Raw genomic sequence first — 12,735 nt, forward strand, 5'->3', positions numbered from 1 at the left:
AACATTGTTGTTATATCTGTAATAATACAGCAAAGAGACTAGCACATTTCTTTTGCCCACAGTATTGGCTGTTCACCTTCTCTCACCTTCCAAAGGTTGTTCCAGTTTTTACAATGGAACCACCATTCTGCCTGATGTTTTTAGATTATCCAAGAAAATACTGATGAGACAAATTTACAGTATTCTTCTTAACAGCTTGTTTAAAGAAACTGAAATGTAGCAAGTTTAAAATTCATAATAAAGGTGTCAAAGTTACAAGGACACATTGAGTTTTATTTTAGGCTTTTATTAATCACTGAATAACTAGTGAGTCAGAAGACAATAGCCATGGGAACAACACTCACACAATAGGGTCAATATAAGCATAATGCATTTGTGCAATTGCAATATATGAATGATGAAAATATGCTGCAAAGATGTACATGACCTGGAAAGAAGCTAAAATTAACATGCAGTAGAAGAGGATATGTAAGCAACTGAACAAAAGAAGTGCCTGCCAAACTACAGGGAGGCTGACAGAGAAGCAGCTGCAGCTTCAGATTGTGCCTTCCCCCTGTGCACGTCAGCTACATATTTATTTCACTAATTCAGTGAAGGAAAAGCAAAATTAGGTTGGTATGGACACCTGCAACCTATGTGACCCAGTGTCTTTTACAGTGAGTAGCATGACCTATGTTACACACATTCCACTTGAAACAGAAAGATTTATCACTTTCTCATGGCCCTATTAAACATGATGCAAGCATGCATTTCCATCATGGGAACTGCAGGACACTGTAATTCATGTTAAGAGAGGTTTGGATACTGCATAATATTACAGGTATTGGGGATCATAGGGAAAGCATGACATACACTTTACTTCTTATAATGCTTTTCTTGTCGTCATTCTGTCATAATCCTAGAACAAACTCAGCTGACCATCTCCCTCCACTGGCTAATATATTAGTGAAAATTGGTTTTACAACACATGAAATAAGAAATATGGAGTAGAAGAATGTTAGTAACATCCAGTTATGAATGTGACTGAAAAAGGCTTGTGTTGCAGCCTTTCATCATTCATTGTACTTTTGCCAGCCAAAAATTCCTCTTTTTTTGTCTGGTAACAGTGGTCACAGATCACTCTAACGGGCACCTGGTCTATGCAAAATACTGCTTTTTAGTTTGAGGACTTTAATGTTACCTACAGAGTGACCTCCTCAACTGAATTACATATTGAAAAAACGCAGACAGAAGTTCCATAATATAACTGTAAAGAGTGTAGCACAGATACAAGCAAATTTCTGGGAAAAGGGGGGAAAAAACACCAAACCTCACAAAATCTCAAACCCCAAAACCAGAAATACTACTGAAATTAACATTATCTAGCTTTAATGAGGGTTAAAGAAATACAATTATATGAAATCGCAGAAGTCTGTATAGGTTTATTTTTCAAGCAGTCTAGCCATCATTCAGCTGAGTGACATAATGACAAACTTACGGTTAAATAAAAATGAATGGAGTTGAAAAAAACTTTGAAGTATAAGTAATGCTGATACTCCTTTTATATCCACTGCCTTTGCTATTACTGATGTGTATTTGGGTCATGCTACATTTTCTGCTACACAAAACAGTGTAGCTACTCTATTCCTCAGCCTACTGCACATTTCAGACCTACCTTTGCAGAGGCAGCAATTTCTTTTATTCCCTTGGCAGCAACATCTTTTATGATTGGTGTAATGAGACCTCGGTCTGTTGCCACGGCAATAGATATGTCAATGGACTGCAGCCGCCTGCAGCCTTCTCCATCCCATGTTACATTCACATCTGGCATTTGCTAAAAAGGAGAGAGAATAAAAGAAGAGACAGCTGTTAAAAGAATAATGATGCAATCAGTTATTAAAAAAAAGAAATTCCTTTAAGACACATAGCTACCTACAGGCATTCACCAAATTAATTAGATTGCCCTTATTTTATTTAAATTTACTTTGTTAAAAGCCTGAATGTATGCTCCAGAAACTGAAAATGGCAGGACAGGTTTTTTGATGTTGGAAAAAAAAATAAATTAACAAAAGCCCAAAAATTTCTTCATTGATACCACCCTACGGTTACCCAGCATATAAAGCTTCAAAGCAGTGCAATTACACAAAATAAATCATACGATGTTGAATCAAAATTCATGGAAATGGACATCCTACTATACTGGTGTTATTTTCCACTTGTGTCTCAGGCATGACTCTTAACAAAATATGCTTTTAACAGTGCCCAGAAAAGAGTCAATAACACTGTCTGGAATTTAATCTTGCAAATATATTCACAGCATCAAATTAAAGGGTGGGGAGGTGCAGGTGAAAGTGGGTTTTCTTTTTTTAAACTTGTAGCCCACATGTCTTCCTGAAATGCTGACAGAAAGTAGTTGAGACATGAGCTTGATCATGAACTTGCTTCCTGATATAGAGTTAAATCTTTTCGTTTTTTTAAAAATTTATTATTTTAATAGTCAAACAAATGCTAGCATAGATTTGTAAGACAGCAATAGGATGACAGAATAAATTGATTACTTCCATATCAACACAATATTAATATACCATGAAAACAATAACAACCCACTCAGAAAACAACACAAACCCTAGTATTTCATTCCTCTTGCTCTCTGTCTCCCACTCCTTTCACCTGCTCTCTGGTGCAGGTCATCCCATGCTCACACTTAGCAGTTAACAGTGAATTTTGGATGCAACCCATCTTCATGTAAGGTTTCAGTACGCCATAAAAAGAAGCTTCTTGCTATGTATACATCTAACAAAAACACATATTTAGCTTCTCCTTCTGCTTCTGGTGTTGAGTAACTTCTGGAGTTTTTTGCTAGTCTAGTTAATGCCCAGAATTTTTCTCAGGCACTTGCTTATGAAACTGCCTAGAATCCTGTATATTTTCTGTACAGACTGCAATTACACATTAACCTGTAGCTCTCACTATTATACATTACTATTTAGAACATGTTTGGCTAGAAATTTGTCAAGTCCATACTTTGTCTTAATTCCATACATCTATGGGAATTAGCTCCCCAACTTAAACGTAACTTCCTCCCTCAGCTTTGGAATAGTTAAATTAATCATCGCAAATGAGAAAAACAGCTCTCACACCCTTTACAATGTTTTTATATGGCTGAGGTAATCCAACTAGTCTGGATCCTTGCTCTGCTTTATCTTGACAGTCTTTAGCTTTCAGAAATGGCTGCTCAAATAATGTACTGATATCAGAACAGTTTTGCTTTTATAGACATTTAACATATAGCGAAAAGGTGTTGTCACTGTGCATTCAAGAAGGTATGGCAATAAATTCATGGCAACACCAATTTGCTTCAAAATCTGCATTCATTCCTTGTAACACATTAGTATATTGTCTTGATAACAACAGCAAACTCCATAGGACAGTTTGAAGGATCAAGTGTGTGTCCCACTTTATTATCTTTCTACATTCCAGCTATTAGCGCTCACTAAAAGACACTATTTCCTCCTGACTCTTACTGGCCTTTAGGCTGGTCACAGCTATCCCCTTGCTAAAATAAGTACAAACCGAATTTAAACCAAAACCCTTCCAAACACCTTCCATACCTAAGTGAAACCATCACAGTTCTTTCTTTTTGTAAGTTCAGAAATAAGATTAATTTTACATTATGCTTTCCAAGTGATTATATTTGAGACACCTTGGACTAGTTCCAAAGCAATGGAGCTCTCCTAAAGAAGGATTTCTGTAACGTTTCAGTATCAAAAAATTAAGTGGCCCTGGGAGTGCTTTCCAAGCAGAGCAATAGACACAAATTGGAAGGTAATGTATCCAGTTCTACACAGAGAACACACAAACAGCTTAGAGTTACTATAAAGCCTCTGTACGGTATGGAATAAGTAAATACTAATGAAATTTAAATTTTAACTTCAGGATGCATAGCAATCATTTAAGCTTTACATTGATAAAATGTGATAAAGGCAACAATGATAATTCTTAGCAATAAAGAAAGACTGGTTGCCTGAAGAATTTTTATTTCAAAGCAGATATCACTGAATAAGCCATCAGAATACATCTGAGGTAATACACAAGATTGGTATAAGACTTAGATAAGTATTTGTTTATAACTATAAGAGAAATAAGATGCAACAAAGAAGAGAAGACTTATTCTGACAACTGCTTGAGTCTGCTGACAAAGGAACTACTGTTATCTGCAGTTAACTATAGTAACTAGACCTTTACTATGAAGTTCTCATTTTTTTCAGTTCACAGCACAGACAGAGCAGAGAATTGTACCTGGAGACCTAAAAAAACCTGACAATAAGCAATACCAAATTACCAGCTCTGGTATGATCACATTCATAGCTCCACATAGGCTCACAAAATACTCTTGTCTCTTTGGTAATTGACTATTAAAATATATATTTTAAAAGCCAATTATTTGCTTACCTTCAGAGTAACTGCAGTGGCCTTGATAATAAAATCATTTACAGATACTTTAATGTCATCTACAAAAAGAAAAGGAAAAAAAAAGACAACAATCACTGCTCCTAAGATTTGTTTATCAGCATTTCTGTGAAGACAAGATTCCAGAAATTCAGCAGATTTACTTCTTTGAAGCATTGCCAAAAAGTCATTCATCTTCAAACTACAATCATAGAAGTAAGAAAAATTTTCTTCCCCTTGGGACAAAAGGAGTATTTTCAAGAAAAAGTCTCAAGCAGAGACATTCTTCCCAGGTGCTACCAGGTGGTCAAAAACCCTGCAAACTTGAGTATCACTACTCATTCTTAGATGTAGCAGCCATCCGTGTTTTATGCTTCACTTATTTACAGATTTAAATGAAACTTACAGTAGGATCTAAATATACAGAGACAATACTGGAGACTAATATTCTTTACATAATGTAATGCATTAACAGGAACAATGGCAGAGATAAGCTTTTATTCAGCTATAAATCACCCTCCAGTGTTACTCTCCAGTGATATCTAGGGGTCTTAAAATGCAAAAATTAGCAAGGTGAAAGACATCTGTCAATCACTAAAATGAGTTAACAACATATTATAAAGCAGACTGCAAAATCATATGACAGTGACAAAGGTGTTAAATCAAAAGTAAAGCTACACAACAACAAAAAAAGCAGCATTAGCCAGAAGCAGATAAAATAACTTCAAGAGGACTGGATTTTTTTGATGTGAGCCTAAGAAATACTGTGTAACACTCAGTACATATCTGCTTTCTTTCCCCAAAAGCTCAGGAGAAAGGAGGGATGGAAACAACACCTACAGGTGTTCTCTCTTATCTTTTATAAATTTTAGGAGACTGAAAGTGCTAACTAAAATCACAAGTGGCAGCAGAAGCAAGGACGATAAATACAATGCAGCTCATGCCACAAGATTACCCTGAAATGCATGGTATTTACACAACATTAAATGCACCATTCTCACATTAAAAAAACTACTTCACTCTGCTACCATCATCACCACTGTCAGCTGAACAGATCAAGCGGCAAAATTACTTAATTTTCAAATCTGTTTTATGACATGTAACACACACACCTTTAGAAATATTTTTACAAAGAGAATATAATTTTGAGATAGTTATAGTAAGTATTGTTACATATTTTTAATATCTATGATATTGTATTTATAAATTTATTTAAAATATATTTTAATATCCTTAAGTGATCACAAATTTGAATGAATTAACCAAGTATCCACTTACCACATAACTGACCTGCAACGTTTGCCATGATTAGCAATCTACGTGTAAGAAGAGAGACAACATTCCAACATAACATTCTGTTACACTGATGAAATTTCACATTAGACAAATCTGTATCTGGGTCATCAAATATGTTTTGGCTTTGATTTACATACTACATTCTGAACTCTTGGCAAAAATGTCACTGTCCACTCAGAGAGCAGGAATACAGTTAAATGATGTATGTCTGATAATATTTTACCCTGAATCACTTAAGTTTATAGTAGTAGAAAACACCGTAATTTCCATCAGAGAAAATATAAAAATCTATCAGGACGATCTCTTCAACTTCATCCAAAGCCATATGGGCTCTTTCCCACCTCTAGATTTAAAAAAAATTCATTAACAAACCACAGCAGCAGAAGAGGTGTGAAAAATTACAAGTGAGACAATTTTTTGGTTCATTTCTTATGACATGCTGCTGCTTAAAGAAAGTATCAGCGTCATAAATTGTTTTTGACATTAACTTGTGAATAAGGTATCATTAGGAAAAAAAATGGTAGAAAAATTACCTGAGTATTGTTGCATTAAAAATTAGTCATTCAAAACTTCAGAGAAAGGAGAAGCGGCTTTTGGAAAATTTGAATATACCAGCCAAATTTAATTTAGGACCACACAGATAAACAAGCAGGGGCTAGTCACCAGTACAGCACAATTGCCCTTGGTTTCTCAATCAGTACAGCAATAAAAATGTAAACGAAGACTATCCTGCTATGTTATTCTTAATGCAGAGGACACAAGGCTCTGGAAAGCTACCATCTGAACCTATAAGCTTTCAAACCACAATAGCAACGATGAAGCTTTAGATCAAAACTTGAAGTGCCTTTGACCTACAATTACTCAGTTTTCATTCTTGTGGTAATGAGGATAATCATCCCAAAGCTAAACTACTGAGAACAAACTACATAAGTCATACCAGAAAAAAAGAACTAATTGAACAACACACTACAAAGAACCCATGTGAAATTGTTTGTGTACCTTTCTCTTGTGTAGACAGCTGTATTCTCCCAACAATGCAATCAGTCTTTACAATTGATCTTGGGTCTTTTAAAAAAATAGTATAATAGGAGAAAAACCACCCCACTGTTTCTTCACTTTATAAAAAAATGGGCCTACAGATACTTTTACTCAAGTCACAGACTTAATACCAGTGTATAAAGGTGCATGTCTGCATGTCTCCTTCAGCAAACAGAACTTCACTACTTGCTTAAGCACCCTCTACATTGCAGAAAATTGTATTTCTTAATGACGAATGAAAATTAAATGTATAAAGTGACAGAGATTAATCTGTGTGCCTGCAATACCCAAATTTTGTAGGCCTTGAGAAGTTTTGTAAACAAATAAATTCTTATTTCACCAGCATAATTAGCTAAATGTATCTAAAGAAAAAGCAATCGATATTTTCCCAACTGGATTTGAAAAGAGACATCACCTCTAAAAGCATGAAAAGTAATTAAAATGTTACTCTTAATTAGTTTGGCTGCAACTGGTAAAGTAGACATCAACTGATCTCAACTGGTTTCCAGCAGATAAAAGGCGATAGATGTCATTTTAGGCAGAGATAAGATATTGTCAATATAATAAACAACATTTTTAATCTCCAACACTTGAAATAAATATGATTATTTTAAGAACAATTCACATTTTACAGAAATTTAAGACCAGAAGAATCCCTTGCAGATATTGCAATAACACACGATCTTGACTGACTTACCAAGTTTTGCCTTAAAACCAGAAAGATTTCCTGAGGAAGCTACTCTTCTTGGACTGTTGCAGACAAGCCTCATTTCTCAATGTATTAGAATTAGAGGTCCATGAAGAAGGAAATTGCAGCCAGGCATTGCCCCTGCCCTGTCTCCCTTCCCCTCAGCCACTGCTTCCCACTTTGCAGTTACCACATCAATTTGGTTTGTATCACAGTTTTACAGGTCTGAGGCCAAAATGCATCCATGGATTGGGAAAGTTTAAAATAACTCAAGTTTTGGCATCAGAAGGAACGAAGATACTAGAGAGGCAAAAACAAGCAGTGGATGTTTTCAACTGTTTAATCCAGCTTTTCTGTGAAGAAAAATTATCTCCAAAAAAATCTGTAGCCTCTGCAAGGAGTTTAGGAGATAAGTGCAGGTGTGTCATGGTTTAATCCCAGGTGGCAACTAAGCACCAGGCAGCTGCTCACTCACTCCCCCACAGAGGAAAGCGGGAGAAAATCCTGAGAGTAAAAGGGAGAGCTTTCCTAAAGGGTTTCCACAGGTTTTGGTTTAGTATCTTCAAGAACCATGAAATTAGAACCACTTCCTCTAGACTACATTAAATTCAGTGCATAGATCAAATATTTTTTAATATATTTAAAATATATTTAAATACACTTAAATATTTTAAATATAATAAAAATTATTTAAATTCAGAAGATTATGATGCAAAGTAAAAAACCCACTCAGGATTTTTACCCAGCTAAATAGAAGTTCTAAAACAAAAAGACACTAAGCAAAAACCACTTTTATGGTATTTTGCATGAAAATGAAGAACCTGCCTGAAAAGCACCCTATTGAAAAATTCTATTGCTTATTTTTTTAAAGGCAGATCATACATACTTTGCTGAACTGATATTTGGAAAAGAAGATTCTAGTCTACAAAGTTCATTTTGAAACTATTAAAACATCTATTGCACAGTACACTCAGCCAATTTTAGCAAAAACAAAAACAGTTTTAGCAAAAACAAAGTAATTTTTGATTACGACTAAGCCTCAAAAACTTTTTCTAATTAAGTCATCTCAGTGAACAGGAGTTGAGATAAAAAGGGGAAATTTAACTTCTTGATCTTAAACATTTCTGTATAAATAAGACAGGGTGGACATATGAAAATTGGAATTCACACACACATATATATTGACATTTATAGTTTTTAATCTAATTCTCAATTTTAAAATCACCTCATTCTATGTGGGTCAGATTTCTATTCTAACAGTTTAGCACAAGCTGTACAAATGCATATAAATCTTGGTGAAAGAGATAACCCTATTTACTTCACACTAACACCATTACTTTGCCTGCTACAAGAATTTACCAAGCATTGGCTGGCATGTACTAAAACTTTCTTTGCTCACCATGGATAAAGCCATTCTCACTCAACATCTGAGCAGATGCAATAGCTTTCCTTTCCCCCTTAGTTCCACAGGGAGGCCAGCAAAACTAAATCTTAGCATTGTACCTACAAGTACAGAGCATGAGAGTATTTTAATTCAAAGCTTCCCCCATTATCTTTCATATGAATAAATTGATATTTTAACCATTAAGAAGTAACTATTGCTGCATCTAGATGGAAGGAAACAAAAACCTGCTGGACAATGTGTAGTCCTGTGCCAAACTGCAGATGTCTACAGTGCTTTGTCAGTCATCAAAGTAACACCTCTGTCTTCCCCTATCTTGGTAAGTTGCCCAATTCAATAATCACTGGGGACTACAGCTTGAGTCCAACATATGGAATACCAAAAAAATATCTGAATGCACAGTCATCTGCCTACACGAAAACCTACACCTCCTGGAGAAGTTCATGTAAACAAGGCAAACTGTGCATTAGTAACATGTATTACAGAAAATCATTTAAACTACTAACCTTTGGCTAATTCTTTTCTTAACTTCAAAACAGCATCAATGTTACAGTCAGCAGCAGCATATGCATGAGGTATCGTAGTTTTAGACTCTGTTAATCTCTTAGCAATAACTCTTCGGATGTTGCTAGCTGGGATTTCTGTGAATGTGCCCTGAAAGAAATCACATGCTGCATATTAAATATCAAGAGAGCTAACATACTTCCTCTCTGCTGAAATAGTACTCCAGCACTTATGTGTTGTGTTAACATCAGTGACTCCTGTTCACTCCAAACATTCCGTAAGTATGCAAAAGTGATATATTCCAATTACTGAAATTTATATGAAAAAGACCATTGAGTGTTCTACTCTATTCCTCTTAACTGGGATCAACACAACCCAGTTTATCACTGTGTGGGGGTGACCAAAGCTGTGTGTTCTAAACCCTCTATATAATTTCTCATGAACTGGTAACAATGGACCATTTGCAGCAGCTGCTCAGGGCACACCTGACCCCTCAGGCTGCAAGCTGGGTGGTAAAGAAGCCTGTGAGATAAGAGCTGTGATAACTCCCCTCTGGGGAGTCGCTAGCACCTTCACACCCAGCCTGAGCGTCATGTCTGCTAATGGACCATCCATGATTCCAAAAAATACCCCATCAGTCACAGAGTCAGATCACCCATTGTGGAACTCCCTGCCCTGGGGAAGGTACTGGGCATTCCCACCTGAACCTGAGGGTATATAATCTTGCGGTTTGGGGACTTCTGGTAACCCTTGTAAGATCCAGAGGAGGACCAAAACCTTGACAGGACTGTGACCACCACTCTGGACCAGACTGCAACCATCATCTGCACCAACAGGTTTTTCCCCTTCCATTTACTTTGGACTCAAGGGAGCCACGTGGGTCTCAGCACAGGGGCTAATGAACACCATTTGGTTTGTGCCTCAGGGTGCTGGGTTACACGTCTGGGGTTTTGTGGGTTAAAACCAATTTCTCTTTGTATCATTGCATTTATTGTAATATTTTTATTAAATTGTAACTCTGACTGATAATCTCTATTGTGTTGGGTTCACTTCTCCTGCCAGTTTACCTTTAAACCAGCACAACAGTACAGAATGAATCCTCTTTCAAAACAACAACAAAACAACAAACAAACAAACATCTAAATACTGAGGCATTAATTTTCAGCCAGAGTATCTAAGTACTATTCCATCCTCCAGATTCGGTATATTGCTCAGATTATGCTTTGTTCCATTTAAATTATAATAGAATATTATCCTCAGTAAGCTACTGCTCTTTCAGATCCCTGAGTGGTTCCTTAAGACAGGCTTGACTGCACCTTTTTTGTAATTCTTCTCTCTCTTTCCAGATATATTTACTAATGTTTCAATGGCCAACTTCTTCATAGAAGACAACTTGAAAGAAATATCTTGAAATATCAGTAACTACCAAAAGCAAGAAAATAAGTGATTCTGCAAAACATTATTTGGTATACCTAATCTTTAACACCTATCTCTTGAACATGTAAGGATTCATAGAATATTTAGTACATACTGAATAGTACTCAACACACAACAAACTGCAACTTGTAAGTTCCAGTACAATCGCAGACACATTTTATTCTGTAATGGAAAAATATCTAAGTTTGAGCTTCGTGTTCTTTGTTTCTTTCCTTGTACAGTGCAAAAAAAAGCCACGAAACCCCAGCATTTTCTGAATATTATGAATTGTACCTACTTTGCAAACTCCAGCCTACAAAGATATATCAATTTTAGTTCTAGAGCCAGAATGTTTTCTCACAAAAGCTTTTCCATTTCAATAACTATTTCAGCAAAGTCATTTATTCTTAAAAAAAAAAATCTGGTATTTCTAACACTTTAATTTAACACAGAACTGTATTTAGGTGCTAGAGTTTTCAAAATTACTCTTCAAACAACCACTAAGCACTTTCCTTCCTCACTTCTTGACAACTCATCAATGGGCATTTACATCTTGCAGGAAAGCAAATGAATGAAGTACAGTAAAAATACAGTTTCTCCAAGTTTAGAAAAAACACACTGACATATTGATCCTGTACCGATTGAGAGAAAGAGAATACTGTTGATTTCCAAATTCCCACCTTGTTTCAGGACTGATATAAAGCTGCTGCCTCTCTGACTTTCCCATTTCCAAGGCCTGCAGTGTAAATTTTTCCATGGTTTCAATTTTCAAGCTACACAAAGTACTATGCAGACCATAATTTCAAATTTCACAGTTTGAATTACACTGTTTTAGAATCCCTGAAATGCACTAATAACTGCAAATGACTGGGCTTTCTAAGGCCATCTGGATGGGGCCTTAGTTCCCACCCTCTCCAGTTCTAGAAATCTCATAGAGCTACTTAAATAGCCACTGCACTATTCAGCTGTAGGAATGCCTAAATCTTAACAGGAGTCTTACCGGAGCAGCAGGTTGTCCTGGTGTGGAAACTGGTGGAACTGCTGGCCTTGGATAAGCAGAAGTCACAGGTGTTGCTTGTGAAGCAGAAGGCACTGCAGCAGGCTGGAGAGGAGCTGGGGAAACCATAGGTTTCAGTTCACTGGGTTTACCCTTCTGCTTCTCTTGCAGAAGTCTGAGAGCATCCCTGGCAATTAAATACAGTAAAATACTGACCACAAAGAAAACTATTTGACAAGACCCTAAGTATTACTATTCCATCACTTATTCTAATTAATTAGCCACTTCTGTACATTTAAATTGCTATTGTCAAACCAAATATTAAGAAGGTGATTATTATTAACTGATAATAATTTTGTGTTGATTCTGTGTTATTTTCTTAGGAAAGTCTCATTACCTTCTGTAAATAAAAGGGCTTGAATAGGCAGTAACAGAAAACATTTGTGTTAAAGAAGCCTAACAATCATCCTCAACAATTGTGAGCATACAAAGTGATTCGTGAATCGCAGTAACAATTCTAAACAAGACAGTACACTTAGGCTATAAAGTCTCAAGTAAAAGTTGTTTCATCTGTTATATTTGTAATAATATGAATTTAACATAATTACTTAGTACTGATTGAAAGTTGAGTAATATATTTATCACTCATTTCTCTCTCCCTTTCCGATATATATAGGCACAGTCAGGTACACATGGTATAAGTCATGTGAAAGACAGCACCAGAGAAACAAAGCCAAAACCAGGGTAACACCTAACAGTCCCAGGTGTGGTTGCACCTTGTCTACTCACATTCTCCCAGGAATTTATAGCTACCACCACCACAAAATTTCCCTCTTGTGGACACTGCATGCAGACATGAGTAACTCTCATCTTTAAGCCATGATACGACACCTACCCAGGTGGAGTATTTATAGAGCAGCCTGCTGAAGATTAGCACCTATGAGGCCGAATGGAAAAGACTGCATT

At 36.1% G+C, this 12,735-nt stretch overlaps 1 protein-coding gene across 3 annotated transcripts in view; it reads right to left on the minus strand.

Annotated features, from left to right (window-relative positions):
* PDHX (pyruvate dehydrogenase complex component X) overlaps positions 1-12,735 on the minus strand; it is a 38,405-nt gene that overhangs the window by 2,935 nt on the left and 22,735 nt on the right. For all 3 annotated transcript variants that reach the window (XM_071558681.1, XM_071558682.1, XM_071558683.1), the window contains exons 6-9: positions 11,773-11,956; positions 9,359-9,506; positions 4,432-4,490; positions 1,655-1,813 (exon numbers count right to left, since the gene is read on the minus strand). In XM_071558681.1, the coding sequence (XP_071414782.1) occupies positions 1,655-1,813; positions 4,432-4,490; positions 9,359-9,506; positions 11,773-11,956 (550 nt within the window). The remainder of the gene's footprint in view (positions 1-1,654; positions 1,814-4,431; positions 4,491-9,358; positions 9,507-11,772; positions 11,957-12,735) is intronic.

Source organism: Pithys albifrons, chromosome 6 (assembly GCF_047495875.1).
Source record: "Pithys albifrons albifrons isolate INPA30051 chromosome 6, PitAlb_v1, whole genome shotgun sequence".
In the NCBI taxonomy this organism is placed as follows: Eukaryota; Metazoa; Chordata; class Aves; order Passeriformes; family Thamnophilidae; genus Pithys; species Pithys albifrons.